Source organism: Lipotes vexillifer, unplaced genomic scaffold (genome assembly GCF_000442215.2).
Source record: "Lipotes vexillifer unplaced genomic scaffold, Lipotes_vexillifer_v1.1 scaffold234, whole genome shotgun sequence".
Taxonomy (NCBI): Eukaryota; Metazoa; Chordata; class Mammalia; order Artiodactyla; family Lipotidae; genus Lipotes; species Lipotes vexillifer.
Genome location: NW_006782612.1, coordinates 931,232 through 950,882, shown reverse-complemented (window position 1 = coordinate 950,882; position 19,651 = coordinate 931,232). Strand labels below are relative to the sequence as shown.

Here is a 19,651-nt window from a genome sequence, read left to right as displayed (position 1 = left end):
GAGTCCAGCGTCTCAGCAGGAAGGGCTTTTTCAATGGATATTAGAAAGCTCTTGGCGGTTCCTTTTAGTGGGTTCCTTTAGTGGGCGGTTCCTTTTACTCTATTAGTAAATAGAGTGTCAGGTTTCATCCAAACCTTTCTCAACTGGAGCCTTCTTATTGGCCTTTGAATATGATTAAATCTTTCCAATGAAAAGAAATAATACCTCTTTTTGATACCACACCCCTCTCCAGCTACCATTCGCCTCTATGCTTTACCTCACAGCTAAACTGCTCAGAAGAGTTTCTATATTTATTTCCACTCCATTTCTTCTCATCCCATTAATTCTTCAACCCATTCAATCTAACTTCTTTCTGATTATTCCACCAAATTGGCTGTTGCTAATGTATCCAGTGACCAGCCTGTTGCTAAATATAATGAATACTTTTAGGTGCTCATCGTTTTGTACCTCTCAAATGCAGTAAATGTGGTGACCGTGCCCTGCTTTTTGGAACATTTTCTTCTTTTGGCTTTTGTGACTTGGTTTTCCTTTTGCTTCCTAGATGCTACTCCCCCTCCCCTTTGCAGGTTCACCTTTGCAGGTTCACCTTTCTTCATGCAGCCATTACGTATCGACTTTATCACGCTATATACTCTCCTTAGAAAACTCCTTCAACACACAGTTTCAATCATCACCTCATATATCAATAACTCAAGTTCATGTCTTCAGCTGAATCCTATACTTTGAGCACCAGACTTGTGTATCCAACTGGGCCCTTGATCTCTCCTCTGGTGTCTCAAGGGCATCTCACAATGAACTGGTCCAACAGCAGACTCCTGGGCTTCCCCATCCCCATTGGAAACGTTATTTTCTAGAGTTGCCTCATTTGGTGAATAACATCTCAACTTACTCAGTTTCTCAAGTCAGAAACAGAAAAGTCATCGTAGTGACTTCTTACATCACACCCCATGCACACCAGACCTTGGTCCTGTTAATTTCACTACCCAAGTCTTTCTCACACTCGTCTGCTTCTTTCCCTTCTTTCCATCTCCAACAGCACCGCCGTAGACTGAGCAACCGTCTCTCCCATCTTTACCTCTAGAATAGCTTCCGATTTGTATACAAACAGCTTCTCCTGCTGCACCTCTAACCCTTTCTCCATATGGTAGGTAAGATGATCTTTACACGGATCTTTAGCAGTTCTAATTGTGGTCCCTGCCTGTGTTTAAACATTCAAAAGGCTGCCCACTGCACTTAGGATAAAGGCAGCATCCTCCCATGACCCAGAAGGCTCTGCACAGTATGGCTCCCCCTAGCTGTTGGGCTTCGTCTTATACCAGGCATCCCCTCACTTTCTCCACTGGCCTTCTTATTTGCCATATTCCCTTCCAGCCGTAGGACGCTTGTGGCTCTATTCCTTTTGCCTAGAATGCCCTTTCTTCTCCTTTTTATTTCTTAACCTATCCTTCACATTTTAAATTCCTGATATTGACAAAGTACCTTTGCTAATGTTCTTGATCAGAACAAATTCTTATAGATGCTCCCAGCTCTCTGTACCTCTCTTGGTGGTACCTGTCATGGTTGTTATCTCAAATGTGTTTGCGGGGTTAGTGTTTTTTTGGTAATTTAATTACATTAGGTACCAGGACTATTATTCCGTACCATCATGCCTGATACAATGCTAGTAAACTGGTGTTTAGTAAATATGTGTTGAAAGACAGACAAAGGGAAATAGTATCAAAAATAATTAGGGGGAGTAGTGTTGGGAGGCCTGTACAGAACCATTAAAATTTAATGCAGCGATGGCCTGTCTTTGGTTGTAGGAGGACAGATAAATTAGAGGTATAACTCAAAGAGCTGGATTTACCAAATGGACATACTTTTATATCACGAATACTTATTTTAAAATGACTAATTACAGTAGCTAAAAAGGGATTGGTGGGTCAGGGTGGGGTGAGTTAGTCCAGCTGAAGTGTTAATTCTTGACCCATCCTGAAAATGAGTGTCCTTCCTGCTTTTGCTTCCCCTTATAGAATGGCAAAATTGTTGCAGAAATCAAGGGTGCAAATGCACCACTTGTGAGTCAAAAAATTATTACCTTGATCAACGAGGAGAGGAAAATTGCAGCGGGTGAAATGGTTCGCCCTCAGGTAATACTTTGGATTCCTGATAATTTTATTTTTAAAAATTAGTTTTAAAAAAAGATGCATTACGTCTTTTTTTGTTTTGTTTTCCTAAAGCATTTCCCCTAGTTTTATAGCTGTCTAGGTGTCTAAATGGTGCAACCTTTCTTGGGAAGTATTTTGGCAATATGAATCAAAGACCTTAAAAAACACATGTATCCTTTGACCGAGCAATTACACTCCAATAATTTTCCTTAAGAAGATAATGAAACAAATATAGAAAACGATATTTATTTCAGTGTTGTCTATGTTATTAAAAATTTGGAATTAACCTAAATGCCTAGCAACAGTGAACAGATGACATAAATGTCTGTAATTTATGTCATAAATTATACAAATCCATACAGTGGAATATTATTTAGTATCTTCTAGCTCTGTTTATTGATATGGAAAGAGGACCAAGATAGACTGACAAATGAAAAATAGAGTATTATACTTTAATAGGATGCTTAGAATAAGATCTTATGTGTGTGAAATGTATTACCTGTGTAATAATAAAATATTTTAAAATTCAGAAATGAACCACAAAGCATGGAGAGATATGAACATAATAGCATAAGAAAGTAAGCCATATAGGAAAGTGATCAGAAATATAGGCAGATAAATAGGAGTGATTGGTGTTATTTAAACACACACACACACGCACACAAAACAACAAACAACAAAAACAAGAAACAAAAGAAACAAAAAATAGAGACTAGCTGAGAAATACTGAAAAATAGAAATAATGAGAAGGTATAGGCTCAAGCTTGTATTAAGTATTTACTATAAAAAAGCGTCAGTTTAAATCAGGCAAGGATAAAAACCTCACAAAACAAACTAATATTGGGTTAACTATTTGTATAAGAGATTTGTATTATTTCCTCATATACATAAACAAATTTCAGATGAATTAAAGAGCCGAATATGTTGAAACAAAGCATGAAAGTATTAGAAGAAAATATTGGAAAACGTTTATCTCGTCATAGGTTGAGAAAGGCCTCGTAAGTATAGTATAAAGCAGAGATATCAAAAAGAGAAAATTGATAGATTTGATTATTTAGAAGTTTGAATAAAATGTAAAAGGAAAGTAGCAAACTTGGAGAAAAGCTTGCATTGTGTATCAACGTGCTAATATCCATAGTGTGTACAAAGTACTCTAAAAGCATTAAGGAAAAAAAAATGAACATTTTGATGGAAAACTGACAAATGACAAATATGGGGAATTTACATTTACAATAGTGATTTTTCTCACCCAAGGACATTTTTCTGTACATTTTCAGGTTTTCTGGTTTTTCAGGGAATCTTCACCCTTCCTTTCTCTCTGTCTCCCTTCCTCCCTCCCTCTTCCCACTCCCCCTATTTCTTTTTGAAAATTATAGTAACTAGGAATTATTGTGGACTTACTGTTTGCTAAGATTTTCAGAAAGATATCCTCATTTAATCTTTTACATCAGACTTTTATCGATATCATCGACAACTAACATTTTATTAGTTTAAGGTATACAACATAATGATTTGATATATGTGTATACTGGGAAATGATTACTACACTTAGTTAACATTTCATGTCACATAGTTAATTTTTTTCTGAAAAATTTTTTCATGATAAATTTTAAGATCTCTTTTAGCAACTTCCAAAATATACAATACACGTTATTACCTATAGTCACTATGCTGTATATTACACCCCCAGAACTTATTTATCTTATAACTGGAAGTTGTACCTTTTGACCTCCTTCACCCAATTCCCCTACTCATCACCCTCCATCTCTGGCAGCTACCATTCTGTTCTCTGTGCCTATGAGTTCATTTTTTCCAGATTCCACATATAAGAGAGATTATACAGTATTTATCTTTCTCTGACTTATTTCACGTAACATTAATGCCCTCAAGCTCCATCCATGTTGACACAAATGGCAAGATTTCCTCCATTTTTATGGAGGAACAGTATTTCATCATGTATATATATATATATCAAATATTTATCCATTCATCCATGAATGGACACTCAGATTGTTTCCATATCTTGGCTACTGTAAATAATGGTGCAATGAACATGGGAGGGCAGATAACTTTTTGAGAGAGCAATTTCATAGCTGGTCATAACAGTCTCTTAAGATCCTTTGTGTTTCTGTGGTATCAGTTATAATGTCTCCTCTTTCATTTCCAATTTTATTTATTGGAGTCTTTTTTTTTCCTCACAGTCTAGCTAAAGTTCTGTTTTGTTTATTTTTTCAAAAACCAGCTCTTAGTTTCATTGATTTTTATTCTATTGTCTTTTTAGTCTCTCTTTTATTTATTTCTGCTCTGATCTTTATTTCCTTCATCTACTGACTTTGGCTTCATTTTTTTTTTCTAGTGTCTTAAAGTATAAAGTTAGGTTGTTTATTTGAGATCCTTCTCTTTTCTTAATATAGGCTATGAACTTCACTCTTAGAACACTTTTGTTACATCCCGTAAGTTTAGGTATGATGTAATTCCACTTTCATTCATCTCTAGATTTTTTATGTCTCTTCTGATTTCTAATTTGACCCATTGGTTGCTCAGTAGCATGTTATTTAATCTCCACATATTTGTGAATTTTCCAGTTCTCTTCTTTTAATTGATTTCTAGTTCCAGACCACTGTGGTTAGAAAAGATGCTTGATATAATTTCAATCTACTTAAATGTTTTGTGGCCTAACATATGATTTGTCCTGGAGAACGTTCCATGTGTGCTTGAGAAGAATGTGTATTCTGCTGCTTTTGGATAGAATGTTCGGGATATATCTGTTTAATCCATCTAGTCTAACATGTCCAATGTTTCCTTACTGATTTTCTGTCTGGATGGTTTATCCATTGCTGGCTCTACTGAACCCAGGGACACCAGCCCTGCTGGCTGCCAGAGCCGGGCTATCAAGTGCTGTGTCCTTGGAGTAACAGCCACAAAAGCCAGGGTACCAGATGTGCACACAGGCTATCTTCACAAAGACACTAGTGACCTGGAGCGGGGCAGAGGGAGAGCATGAAGATGGCCCCTGCTGGCTTCCCTGGTCTCTGGAAAGGACTGCTGTCAGCCCCTAGACTTGTGTTAAATTAGAAGCCTGACCCTCAGGCTATAGCTTATCCGATTTCCAAATAGGCCCCTGCATTGAGCCCTGGGGGGATAGCCACAGGGAGTCCAGCACAAACCAAGCCTGTTAAGAGCTCAGTTTACTACAGTCTGGATGCAAGCCCCAGGGCTTTCACAGCCAGGCATTTGGGGGCCCCATCTCTCAGTTGGAAGTCTTAAAACTGCGGTCACTAGGTCACTAGATGTTGGGTTCAAGCCCTTTAGTCCTCAGGGAGATGCTGGGAGTTGTGAGTTCCCTCTCAATTGTATGCTGCTGTGCCAGGGATGGAGTTTATGGCGAGACTGTGACTCAGCCTCTCCTACCCGATTTGGTATGTGTTCTTTTCTCATTTGTCTGATACGTAGGAGTCACTCAGTTATTTTCTGGATTTCGTTCAGAGGGAACTGTTCCACAAGTAGCCGTAGGTTTGGTATGTCTGTGGGAGGAAGTGAGTTCAGGAGCCTCCTATGCTGTCATCTCGAATATGACCCTGGAGAAACCTTATGAAGTATTTATGAACGATAAGGCAGGCTTAAAAACATTATGTCCTTTCCTTAGAAACAGGCAACTAGTAGGAGGTAAAAGCAGAATTTGAAGTCAGGCAGAACGACTTTTAAAAACATTCTTCTAATTGTTATACTGTACCCAGCTTTCTCTATGTGTGCTCTGTACTGTGGCTTTATTGGTGTTATTCTCATTGTTCTTGCAGAATGACATCCTGTTTTAATGAATAATAGTGGGTATGTAAGAAATTTATTAATATCTTATGTTTATTTTATATTACTCCATTTTGTTGGACACTTCTATTATTTAGTTTTCTTATCAATTGCCTTGTCTAGCGCAGTAATAGTAATAAAATACAAGCCACGATGTGAGCCACATACGTAATTTATAATATTCTACTAGTCAATTGAAAACAATAAAAAAAAGAAACGGGTGAAATTAATTCTTAAAACATCTTTTCTTACATCCAGTATATTAAAAAGATTGCCATTTAAAGATGTACTCAATATAACTTATAAGCTTTTGCACAGCAAAGGAAACCATAAACAAAACGAAAAGACAACCTATGGACTGGGAGAAAATATTTGCAAATGATGTGACCAGCAAGGGCTTAATTTCCAAAATACACAAACAGCTCCCACACTTTAATAACAAAAAACAAACAACCCAGTCAAAAAATGGGCAGAAGACCTAAACAGACATTTCTCCAAATATGACATATAGAGGGCTAACAGGCACCTGAAAAGATGCTCATCTTTTAGATTACTAGAGAAATGCAAATCAAAACTACAATAAGATACCACCTCACACTGGACAGAATGGTGATCATTAAAAAAATCTACAAATAATAAATGCTGTTGAGGGTGTGGAGAAAATGGAACCCTCCTACACTGTTGGTGGGAATGTAAGTTGGTGCAGCCACTACGGAAAACAGTATGGAGGTTCCTTAAAAAGAGCTTCCATATGATCCAGCAATCCCACTCCTGGGCATATACCCAGACACAACTATAATTCGAAAAGATACACGCACCCCTATGTTCACTGCAGCACTATTTACAATAGCCAAGACATGGAAACAACCTAAACGTCCATTGACAGATGAATGAATAAAGAAGATGTGGTACATATATACAATGGAATACTACTCAGCCATTAAAAACAATGAATTAATGCCATTTGCAGCAACTAGAGATTTTCATACTAAGTGAAGTCAGAAAGAGAAAGACAAATGGCATATGGTATCACTTATATGTATAACCTAAAATATGACACAAATGAACACATCTACGAAACAAAAACAGACTCACAGACACAGAGAACAGACTTGTGGTTGCCAAGGAGTTGGGGGGAGAGATGGATTGGGAGCTTGGGATTAGCAGATACAAACTATTATATATAGAATGGATACACAACAAGGTCCCACTGAATAGCACAGAGATCTACACTCAATATCCTATGATGAACCATAATGGAAAAGAATATGAAAAAATAATGTTTTATATATATATATATATATATATATATATGTATAACTGAGTCACTTTGATGTACAGCAGAAACTAGACACAACATTGTATATCAACTATACGTCAATAAAATGTTTAAAAATATATGTACTCAATGTAAAAAATAAGGTATTCCAGATTTATTTTTTCAAAATAAATTTTTGGAATGTGCTGTGTATTTTTCATTTATAGTGCATCTTAATTTGGACGAACCTCATTTCAGGTGCTCAAATACAGCATTATGTGGTTAGTGGCTGCCCTGTTTGTCAGAGCAGGTCCAACAAATACGAGGCAGGTCACTTTGAAGTTATAGCTGGCATAATTATCTTATTCCTGACTATAATAGGAGTGAATGCTTTCAGTGTAGTTATTTCCAAACATTTTTGGGTCTATATTCCATTGAGAATCTGAAATTCTGCAAATCTCTTGCCCCTGAAATGTATATATGTAAATATATAAACCTTTCAGGTTGTTTACAGAATCACAGAAGCACTTTCAGGACTTCTCCAGAAATTAAGAATCCCACATCCTTCCTAGTGTTTTACTCTATAGTAGGAAATTGGCTATTGTTTTGAGAAAGGCTTTTTTTTTTTTCATAAGTTAAGGAAGTATCTTTCTGTTCCTAATTTACTAAGAGCAATGGTCAGGAATGAATCTTGAAGCGTACAAATGCCCTTTCAATCTTTAACATAATAATTATATGTTTATTGCTTTCTTACTTGTTAATCTCTGCTCCTTTCTTATTTCATTCCTTGTGCTCTTAAGTTTTAAACATTTTGTTTTTAAGCATTTTCCATACAGCATATATGCGTTGTTTCTCATTGTCTCCCCACTCTGTTTATTCCTAATTTTATTTTAGTGGGAAGGTTGGGGAAAAGTAGTGTTAGATAAATGCAGGCACATTTCCACTTTACTTTCTATCCCTTGGATTATAAATATTGATTAAAAACAAAATTTCTAAAAACTCTTTCACTATCGTATTAAAATGTAACTGTTTTATTTGCATTCCTTTTCCATAGTATCATGAAATTGTGTTTGTAGACTCAGATTCCGAAGATGCTGGGGAAGCAAGCTATGAAAGTGCTGGTAAGTAAATCTACTTTAAAGTAATAGTGAGGGAAATTGTGTACATGGATGCTCATTACAGCATCACTTGCAGCACAAAGCTGGTAGTGACACCAGTGTTAATTGATAAAGGACTGGTAGCATCAATGATGATTTGTGCGATACTGGATTCAGCTTAAAAAGCAATCTCAGGCTTCCCTGGTGGCCAGGGGTTGAAGAGTCCGCCTGCCGATGCAGGGGACACGGGTTCGTGCCCCGGTCCGGGAAGATCCCACATGCCGCGGAGCGGCTGGGCCCGTGAGCCATGGCCGCTGAGCCTGCGCGTCCGGAGCCTGTGCTCCGCAACGGGAGAGGCCACAACAGTGAGAGGCCCGCGTACCGCAAAAAAAAAAATAAAAAAATCTCTTTTGCTCCCCTTGCCTTGCCTTTGGTCTCTGTGCCTGGGGCCTTTCAGAGGTTACCCTCGATCAGGGGCTCCTGTGCCCTGTGAGTAATCTGGACAGCAGTTTCCTCTTATTTCATCCTTTATCATCTTCCAAAAACTTGTAAAAATAATTTCTTGCCTGATGACCCACACTCCTGGTTTACTTTAAGATGAACAATTTCCTGCCTTCATTGGATTGTCGGAGTGGGTGTGTTAGTGTGTGTTCATACCCTGGAGGGAACAGAGGCAAACAGCTTGCTCAGTGAGCTATTCTGCACTAAAAGCTCATCAACAGAATGCATAGATAAATGTGGATAAATTCATAGATGGTAAAGCCATCGGTTTGTAATGTTTGCTTGCACTGAAACTGTAGTCACTAGTGATACTGAGCTGGATGGATCATGGGTGCGATTCTAATGCACGTGAATTGTATTAAAATAACTAGTGCCGGGAATTCCCTGGCGGTCCAGTGGTTAGTAGGACGCTGTGCTCTCACTGCTGAGGGCCCGGGTTCAATCCCTGGTTGGGGAACTAAGATCCCACAAGCTGTGTGATGCGGCAGTAGAATAGAAAAAGTAGAGTAGAGTAGAGTAGAATAGACTAGAATAGAATAAAATAAAATAAACTAGTGCCCACCTACTCTTTCTTTTTCGGCCTACTGACTACAAACTCTTGTGAATGTTTCTCCTGCATGCAAATATAGGAACTGTACTTTGATTCTAAGTAGAAACTCTTTGGTAGTTGCAATGCCATAATAACAAAGCTGTCGATGGACAAAAATTCACTGGACATTAGTAGTTTACATTTCTAATTGCCAAATCCTTCATTCTCTAGAGTTTGTGCCAAGAAAATGAAATTCTTCTATTCTTTTTCCTAGACCAACTATACAGCATCGCCATTATCAAACCCAATGCTGTGACTGCTAGAAAAGTTCAAGAAATTAAAGAAAAAGTAAGTGATATTTCCCAACAATAGTTTAAATTAATTGTAAAATTAAATTTTAAATTAACTGCAAAAAAACAATACCTTAATTTTCAATTTGGAGACAAGCTTATTATTTAGAGTAAAACAGAATATAATGAACTTCTGGATCATTTGAATAAATGTTTTGTCTTCTTTGAATATTTTGTCTTACAAAGGCTAGACCTATTCAACATCCTTATTTAAATAACTCTGCTCTACCAGCATCCAATATAAATGATAAAAATTACAGTTCTTGCGTTGGATTGTAACAGATTTCTTTGTGTTTAGTTGTGAGCAGTGCAGACTTGTTTAAGCTCACATTAGTTTGCTTTATTCCCTGTGTGTTGTCACAAACGTATGGTCCTTTTTAGACACATGATAACATAAGGAAGCATTTAAGGTTTTGCTTTTAGAGCCCAAATAAAAAATTTTTAGAGCAAAATTGCATTCTAATCCAAAGGTCAGCAGACTTTTCCTATAAAGAGCCAGACAGTAACTATTTTCAGGTTTGTGGGGCATGTGATCTCTGTCACAGCAGTTTAACTCTGCCATCATATCGAGAGAGCAGCATCAGACAGTAGATAAACAAATGGGCATGGCTGTGTTCCAGTAAACTTTGTTTCCAAAAACGGTGGCAGGCCAGGTTTTGACTGTGGGCTGTGGTTTGCTGACCACTGAACAAAGATGTTGTGTTGAAACAACAAAATTCTATTGAAATTTGTAAGAATGTTGCATGTGCTACAGAGGAGGTCACATGGGGAACCATGTCAGGATGGGCTGGGTATCTCTTGATGAACTTCCCATCATGCATTCTTTCTTCAGCCAAAGCAGCAACAATTAAACTACTATAAAGCAGACGGTCCATTTTATACACTGTTATACTTGGGTGACATGCACACTGAATTTGTCATTAAATTTAAAAATTTTAAGACAAAGCATGGCTGCATCTTAAATTCTATCCTTCCCTGTAATTTGGATATTTTTGTTGCCATCAGAATAAGATATACTAGATTACGAGTTACAGACTTAACAAAGGAAAGCCTTAAAAGAAGAAACTGGAAACAATTTTGAAAATAGATGGTTAAGAAGTGCCTGCAAATGTATGTGTTTTTGAATGATTCAGAAAACTATGATATCTTTCTTGGAATTCAATTAGATTTATTTTTTCCTTTTTCATCTTGGGACAATTCACTTAAATAACAGAAATACTGTGGAATCTCTGGTTCAAGCCATGAAAACTTAAATACTAGGGGGCATGAAAAGGACCTTCTTTGTTTACATATTTTGGGGCCTCTTCCAACCTCGTGTCCGATGGATTGTGCTGAGGCACAACCATGAAATGCATTCAAATCTGGGGGGTTTATTAAGCCTAGGAAACAAATGTCCTTGACTTGTTTTACCTGTGTGGTCCCATGACACATGTGGACCTGACCATGCTCTCTAATTGAAGATTATCGATGCAGAATTTGTCATAGAAGCAGAGGATAAGAAACTGCTCACTGAAGAACAAGTGAGGTACTTCTATAGCCGAATAGCAGACCAGGTAAGAAAGGTAAAAAAGCCATTGTGTTGTCAAATACAGTGGATTCCTATAAGTTTAAGATCCTCATTATAGAAAAACAAATGAGTCTGACCACGAAGTAAGCTCTAGGTGTCCCTGTTGGTGTCCATATCCTGGTTAATCCAAAGATGGGGACTACGGAGAAATCTCCAGTAGAAATAGAAGCAGCCAGGCAAAAGTGGATGCTCTGATTGTGTTCTGTTGGAGCGAAGATCCCTTTATGGTATGTCCTCTAAGACTCCCTGCATCAGCCCTCAGGAAGTGAATATCCAGGCCTTTCCTGTAGGTCCTTATCCCAGGTTGAAGGCTGCCTGTGGTAAACTTCACAGGAAAGCTTTAATCCTTTCTTTACCTAAAGGTACATCCTTTCTGTCAAGCTATTTTTTAGATTCTCTTTTACCTGGGGGCAGTGCTTTGTGTTAGAAAGTGCAATGGCTTGGGGGCGTCAGGAGACGTAGCTTCTAGAAATGCGCTGTTCAACATGGTAGCCATGAGATACATGTGGCCATTTGAACTTAAATTCATTAAAATTAAATAAAGTTAAAAATTCGGAGTCTCAGTGGCAGTAGCCACATTTCAGTGCTCAGCAGCTGCCTGTGGTTACATATGCTGGAGAGCACAGAACATGCTGGTCCTCACAGAAAGTTCTACTGAACAGCACTTTATAAACTAGCCGCACCACTCAGACAATCTCTCTTGGCCCCGGGAAAGGGTTGGACCAGCTACATGAGCATCACCTGGGAACTTCTGAGAAAATCCAATTCCTGGGCACCCTAAACCTACTGAATCATAGAGTCTGGGGCTGGACACCAGAAATCTGTGTTTTAGCAAGCCCTCCAGATGATTTGGAAGCATCCGGCAGTTTGAGATTAGTTATTAGACTATCTTTAAGATCAGTCCCTGCCAGCTGTGTGCGTCACAGATGTGTTTGTTAACAGGAGGATTATGTGTAACTTTCTCTTGCCCGGTGATCATGAAGGGGAAGATGTCCTTGACTTGGGTAGGGGCCACCATTGTACTCTATCCATTTGGGGAGCCTAATAATATTATTTTTATTTTATTTTATTTTGTAGCCTGACTTTGAAGATTTTGTTTCTTTTATGACAAGTGGCCTAAGCTATATTCTAGTTGTATCGCAAGGAAAGGAAAAACGGCCTTCCTGGGATGAAAGTGAATCTAATTCTGAGACGGAATCTAAAGAACCATGGGATGACCACGAGAAGACGGCGAAGTCCTCGGGGATGAAGCAGAAGAGGGAAAGGTAGCTCCAGACCAGGAAACAAATTGTTTACAATGTGTTAGTAGGTAATGGAGTGTAATGTCCAAATATCACAAATCTAAAGACAAACATCTTTAGGGACTTCCCTGGTGGTCCATCTGGTTAAGACTCCATGCTTCCACTGCAGAGGTCACGGGTTTGATCCCTGGTCAGGGAACTAGGATTCCTGCATGCTGTACCGCATGGCCAAAAAGAAAAAAAAAAAAAAAAAAAAGGACAAACATCTTTATGTCAAAGCTACAACTATTCCTTCCAGTCTAAAATTTTATATATTCAACAAAGCTGGAGTTGCCCTCAAAGTTTATGTCAAGAGGATTAGAAAGGGAAGAATTTCCCATTTGTCTCTCTAATGCTGGGCGCACCAGTCTGGCCTCCTGGGGTAGAACGGGACCAGGCCTAGTCCCTCCCAAGCCAGCCCCCTCTCCCGTCTCTCCACATGCCAGTTCTGCCTCTCCGTGTCCTATAGAGACACCAAAGTACTCTGCCCTTTTACTCAAGGCAGTGAGTGAGTGGTGAGAAATTGCTAAAAACTACACAGTTGTATATTTTTGTTAACGGTTTGTAAATATACAAAAGTGAACATAAGTCATTTACAGACTGTTGGTTTTATGCACTTGCCATCTGTGCCTTTTATTCCTCTGAAGATGCAGAAACTCCAGTGCTCACCCCATTAATTAACAGAGCCACGTCTGAAAGAAAGGGAGGTGAGCAGGACCAAGTTCAGAGTAGCTGAGTCCTGAGGCTTCGTGATGTGTGTCTCCCCCTTCTGGGTAGCCCACCTCCATTGCATGTTTAGGCTGAGCATTTCTGGAACTTTCCTTGCTGTCTTATTAATAAGTTATAGTGGCTTTTCTTGAGTAGGTCCATCTGCTGGTCCCTAGCGATGTCATAATTTTTAGGTAGCAGGGAGACCCTAATATCATTAATTTCCAGTTTGAACAACTCATAGGGTAAATCAACTGCTGACAAAGGGCTTTGTAATCAGTAGTAGTTACTCTGTGAGTTTTAAGGGAAAACGATACTTAGTGGTTAGAGAGCAGGTTTGGGTGGGAAGTGTTGGGCTCAAAAAGATACCAGATTTCATACCAGAATTTTTGAGCCATTTTTTTAAAAGAAGTGTTCTGTGAAACAGTATTAACACAGCTGGCATAAGAGGAATCAGTGTTCCATTGGTGCTGTTATTCAGGTAGGTGTCTACTGCATCCAACTTTTAGAAGCAGTTGTCTCCAGTTTTTCAATATACACATAATAAGATGAACAATTTAAGCACTTGGTGGGATTGGGGTGGAATGAGATGTGTTGATGTTATTTTGCAAAGTCCACAGTATTTTCCTTTTAGTGGACAACCTCTTTTCCTTTGGCCTGTGTTTATCCCGAGCATCGGCCCAAGCAGGCAGCACGAAGTGGTAGGGAGCATATTTTCCTGGGAATCAGTTTTCACACCTCTTTGTCTGCAGACCCGGCCTAACAGGTGCTGTAAACTTCCACCTGCCACTTTTTAAAGTAGATTCAGAACCTAAAGGATCAAGGACATAAACTCTCATGTAGAATAAAGAGTAGATATAAAGTAAGATGGAAGGAATATAGTCAGGTATATGGCTGTTATACTAAATACGAGAAGGTTAACTATCCTGTCAAATATAGAGATTACCAGATTAAGGTCAAAAACAAACTAAATTAAAAACCATATAATAATAATTGATGCAGACAAAAATCATCAGTGGGTGCTAAATCCACTGTATGAATAATATATGCATTTTCAAATAGTGTCCTTTCAGATTTCTTATTATTTACAAAGTGGAAATTATAGCTTTTCTATGGAGAAAACTGGGGGATACCACTCTAACCATGCGAATATCACCAATAATGAGAAAAACTGACATTGTGTACCTCCTATTGTGATGTATACTGGTGTGGTATTCCCAAAGTATCACACCCAGAATGTAATAGGAAACTATGGGGCCATTCCATAGTTTGAAACCATCCAAAATGAGGAGTCTATTGTACAAAGCAACTGGCCTGGAGTCTGCAAAATATCAGTATCATAAAAGACAAGACGCAAGAGGGAGGAGATATGGGGATGTATGTATATGTGTAGCTGATTCACTTTGATATGAAGCAGAAACTAACACACCATTGTAAAGCAATTATACTCCAATAAAGATGTTAAAAAAAAAGAAATTAAAAAGAAAAGACAAGAAAGACTGAGCCATTGTCAGAGGTTGAAGAAAGCCTAGGCACTTCAGGCAACTGCATGCAGTGTATGATCCAGGATTAGGACAAATTACTATGATAGGAGAGTATTATAAAATTGCTGAAATTTGAATATGGACTGTTCATGAGATAATAGTCTTATATCATTGTAAGCTTTCCTGAGGTATTTAGGAGGGTGAATGGTGAAAATATCTGCAGTCTATTCTTAAGTGGTTAAGCCAAAACACACACACAGACACACACACTCTCATCGGGGGATGAGAGAGAAAGAGAAAGAACAAATGTGACAAAATGCTGACAGTTGTTGAATCTAAAGTTCATTATCCTGATCTTGCAATTTTTCTGCCAATTTATATTTTTTCAAAATAAAAAGTTTTAAAAACTGTACTCATCTACATTCTACTTAGAAGAGACAAAGAAAAATAAAAAAAATAAAGGAATGGTAAAAAAAGTAGCCAGGAAAAATAAAGTATTAGAATTGAACATTAAAAGTGTTAAACTGGATAAAGAAGGACATGATGTATAAGAAAACATTTATGAGGAAGATAGAGTAGTCAAAAAATGTATGCCCCAAACAACATAGATAACATACATAAAGACACAAGTACCAGAAAAACAAGGAGAACTGGATAAAAATAACTTTATGGTCAGAGATCTCAATACACAGCAGACAGAAAAGCAAGGATATATAGGGACGGCAAATACATATTCCATAATTCTGTATAATAAATGATCTATAATATATGAAATATGAATATATAACCTCAAATCCCACAAAAAAATTTGCTTTGTTTACAAAGAAAACCTTAACACATTTTTAAAAATTAAGATCTCACCGCATGCATTTGCTGATTATAATCCAATAAAGTTGGAAATAAATAATAAAATGATCCAAATGTCTTATCTATTTGAAAACATGAAATGTATTCCTAAATAAGCCTTGATTCACAGACAAAATTAAAAGGAAAAACAGAAACTATCTGGAAAGCTTTACACAGAGGAAAGAAAAAAATTTTAAACATATTTTATTTTGGTCTCCTTAAAATCCTCTCATGAAATCAAACATACATGATTTCATGTAACTGATTTTTGGATTGGTTCAATAAAGGTGGAACTAAATACATATTCTTTGATGTGATAGAGAGATATAACTTACCTTTATGTGAAATTCAATTTTTATTTGTTTTACTAAACTCTAATTTATTTGTGCACATATTATCAATTTTAATTTTCTGGCATGATTATTAAACTTCAGTTTATAATTATATTTTGGATTTCAACAGTTTCCAAGAATACCTGGAAAGACAACAAATATCTCAGTTTTGTGATGTTGAAGAGAATATAAGTAATACTAAGTTTATTGATGTTTTCATCCCTGATTTTAAAAAAATTAAAGGCATAAAATTAGAAAAGATACTGGCATTACTTCGACCAGCCCTCTTTAATGAAAGGAAAGGTAAGGAATAAAGTATAAATTGTTTAACTACTTTGTACATGGGATTTGAATAAGCTCTAGTTTAATTATACTAAAAGATACGAGTTTGCAATTTAACATTTAAGAAAAAGCACTTGAAGTAAGAAATTTAGTCAACACTAATTTACTAATTTCTCAATCAAAAGAATAAAATATTTTTGTAATTAAAATATTCAGAAAGTGTTTTCTAACCTAGGAATTTGTCAGGGTAGATTTTTTTTTTTTTTTTTTTTTGCGGTATGCGGGCCTCTCACTGTTGTGGCCTCTCCCATTGTGGAGCACAGGCTCCGGATGCGCAGGCTCAGCGGCCATGGCTCACGGGCCCAGCCGCTCCGCGGCATGTGGGATCTTCCCGGACCGGGGCACGAACCCATGTCCCCTGCATCGGCAGGTGGACTCTCAACCACTGCGCCACCAGGGAAGCCCCTGTCAGGGTAGATTTTAACAGGGCAAGAATTATTACATAATAGAGATTAGAAGCATTCATGTCTGAAATGCCTTAGTTCAAAGCTTGGGTAAAACCCTCATTAATAGTGTGATTTGAAAAAGGATATTTTACCAAGTCTATTTCTTCATGCTTAAATTCAGAAGACTAAAGTGAGAAAACATAAATAAAGTGCCTGGCTCTTAAAAAGTGCTAGTTATTTTTAACTTCATCCCATATTCAAAGAGTAGAGTGAATATTGGCAGAACAAGAACACAAACCATAAATTCACACTATTAATTCTTTTTTATATCTAGTGTATGAAAATACAATTGATATTTGTATGTTGACCTGGTATTCTCTGACTCGCTAAACTACTTAGTTCTAGGAGCTTTGACGTAGTTTCCTTGGGAATTTCTATGTAGACCACGGTTTCTGAACCTCAGACCTACTTACACTTTGGGCTAGGTAATGTGAGGGGCTGTGTCATGTGCATTGGAAGAGGTTCAGCAACATCCTTGGCCTCTACTCACTACATGTCAGTAGCATCTCCTCACCTCCTAGTTGTGAAAACCAAAAAATATCTCCAGACGTTGTTAAATGCACCCTTGAAGGATTGAGAACCATCGATGTAGACAATAGTATCATCTACAAATTGAGACAGTTTTACCTCTTCCTTTCCAATATGGACACCTTTTATTTCTTTTGTTTGCCTCACTGGACTGGCTGGAACTTCCTGTATGATGTTGAATAAGAGAGATGAGATTACACAGTTACCTTGCTCCTGATCTTACAGTAAAAGCGTTCAGTCTTTTACCATTAAGTACAATGTTAGCTGTATATGCCCTTTATTAAATTAAGGAAATTCCCACCTATTCCTAGTTTTGGGAGAGTGTTGGGTTTTATTTTTTTAATATCATGAATGGACGTTGTATTTTCTCAAAATTTTTTCTTGAGTTTAATAATATGGCAATTACTTTGATTTTGGAATATTGAACCAGCCTTGCATTCTTCAGATAAATCACACTTGGTGGTTGTATATTGTCCTTTTTTACATACTGCTGGATTTGAATTTTCAATATTTTGTTGAGGACTTTTCTTGTAATGTCTTTATCTGGTTTTGGTGTTAGGGTAATGGGTAATGCAGGCCTCCCTCATCAAATGAGATGAAAAGCAGTCACTCCTGTTTTCTAGAAGAGATGGTATAGAACTGATATTACATCTTTCTTAAATATTTACTGGAATTTACCAGGGAAGCTATCTGGGCCTAGAGTTCTCTTCTTTGGATATTTCTGTTTGCCTTTTAAACCTTGAACAATATGTACATATGTTTTTGAATGAATAGACTTTATATATTTTAGAATAGCTGTTGATTTACAGAAAAATTAAGAAAGATAGTACAGTGTTCCCATATGCCTGCCCCTGCAACAGTTTCTTCTATTAGTATCTTATATTATGATACATTTTTATAACTAATGAACCAATAACAATACATTGTTACTAACTAAAGTTGATAGTTGACATTAAGGTTTGCTCTTTGTTTTGTACATTCTATGGGTTTTGACAAAATCATGATGTCATGTATCCCATTTACAGTATCATACGTGGTAGAATCACTGCCTAAAAGTCCCTCGTGCTTCTCCTGTTCATCCTTCCATTCCTCCCTCCCAACCCGCAGCACTCTCTGATCTTTCTTCTGTCTCTAGAATTTTGCATGTTCCTGAATGTCACACACTTGGAATCATACAGTGATGAATTTCTTTCACTTAACAATATACACTTAAGGTTCCTTTGTGTCTTTTTTGTGGCTCATTTCTTTTTATAGATGAATAACATTACATTGTATGAATATACCAAAGTTTGTCTAGTTACCTATTAGAGGACAACTTAGTTGCTTCCAGTTTTTGGCTATTATAAATAAAGCTGCTATAGGCAGCTTTATAATGAACATGTAACATTGGTGATATCTCTGATGTATTGAGCCACTAGGGTTTTAGGTTTAATTTTCTACACAGCATAATCTTTATCCCGACTAGTACAATGATCTGCTGCAAAATACATCTAAGTAATTGGTAATAACAGCTGAGTATGGAAAATGCTATGATAAGAGATGCCTCTCACTGGGTATCAAGTAGGTGGGACACACAGCCCGTATTTGAGTGGAAGGATAAGTATGGCTTAGCCAAGCAGGGACGGTTACATGAAACCTCTTGGAGGAAGCACTGTTTACGCAGAGACTAAAGAAGTCAAGTTTGAATTAGCCAGGAAAAGGGGAACCTTGAGTAGTTTCAGTGGAGTGCTTGCAGCAAAAGTCAGTCTCAAAATTAGGTGGGAGATTATACACAATGAAACCAGAACAAGCCAGAATTAAAGAAGTAATATTTGGGGCTTCCCTGGTGGTGCAGTGGTTGAGAGTCTGCCTGCCAATGCAGGGGACACAGGTTCGAGCCCTGGTCTGGGAAGATCCCACATGCCACGGAGCAACAAAGCCCAGGAGCCACAACTACTGAGCCTGCGTGTCTGGAGCCCGTGAGCCACAACTACTGAGCCCACGTGCCACAACTACTGAAGGCCGCACGCCTAGAACCCATGCTCCGCAACCAGAGAGGCCGCGACAGTGAGAGGCCTGTGCACCGCGATGAAGAGTGGCCCCCACTCGCTGCAACTAGAGAAAGTCCGCTCACAGAAACGAAGACCCAACACAGCCAAAAATAAATAAAGTAATTAATTTAAAAAAAAAGAATCACATTTATATTTTAAAAAAAAAGAAGTAGTAACATTTGACAGATTTTTAAGTGTTATTTTATTTTGAGGTTGGAAAATTCTGATCGTAGATAAAGCCTCACGGGAAGGAAGCAACCAGCAGAGAAGGAACAGCTGAAGATACAAGAAAAAGAGAGAAGATTAGGACAGGCCAAGATCACTGAGAGTTGGGAGGAAATAATTTCTGCAGCAGATGCATAGGACTGGGCTTAGAAGAGATTTCTCTGCTATATAGCAAGA

General features: G+C 37.7%; 1 protein-coding gene across 1 annotated transcript in view; it reads left to right on the top strand.

Moving 5' to 3' along the window:
* NME8 (NME/NM23 family member 8) overlaps nucleotides 1-19,651 on the top strand; it is a 33,014-nt gene that overhangs the window by 6,021 nt on the left and 7,342 nt on the right. Inside the window, exons 6-11 of the mRNA XM_007455337.1 lie at nucleotides 2,013-2,129; nucleotides 8,264-8,330; nucleotides 9,611-9,684; nucleotides 11,147-11,239; nucleotides 12,331-12,518; nucleotides 16,034-16,206. Coding sequence (XP_007455399.1) covers nucleotides 2,013-2,129; nucleotides 8,264-8,330; nucleotides 9,611-9,684; nucleotides 11,147-11,239; nucleotides 12,331-12,518; nucleotides 16,034-16,206 — 712 coding nt within the window. The remainder of the gene's footprint in view (nucleotides 1-2,012; nucleotides 2,130-8,263; nucleotides 8,331-9,610; nucleotides 9,685-11,146; nucleotides 11,240-12,330; nucleotides 12,519-16,033; nucleotides 16,207-19,651) is intronic.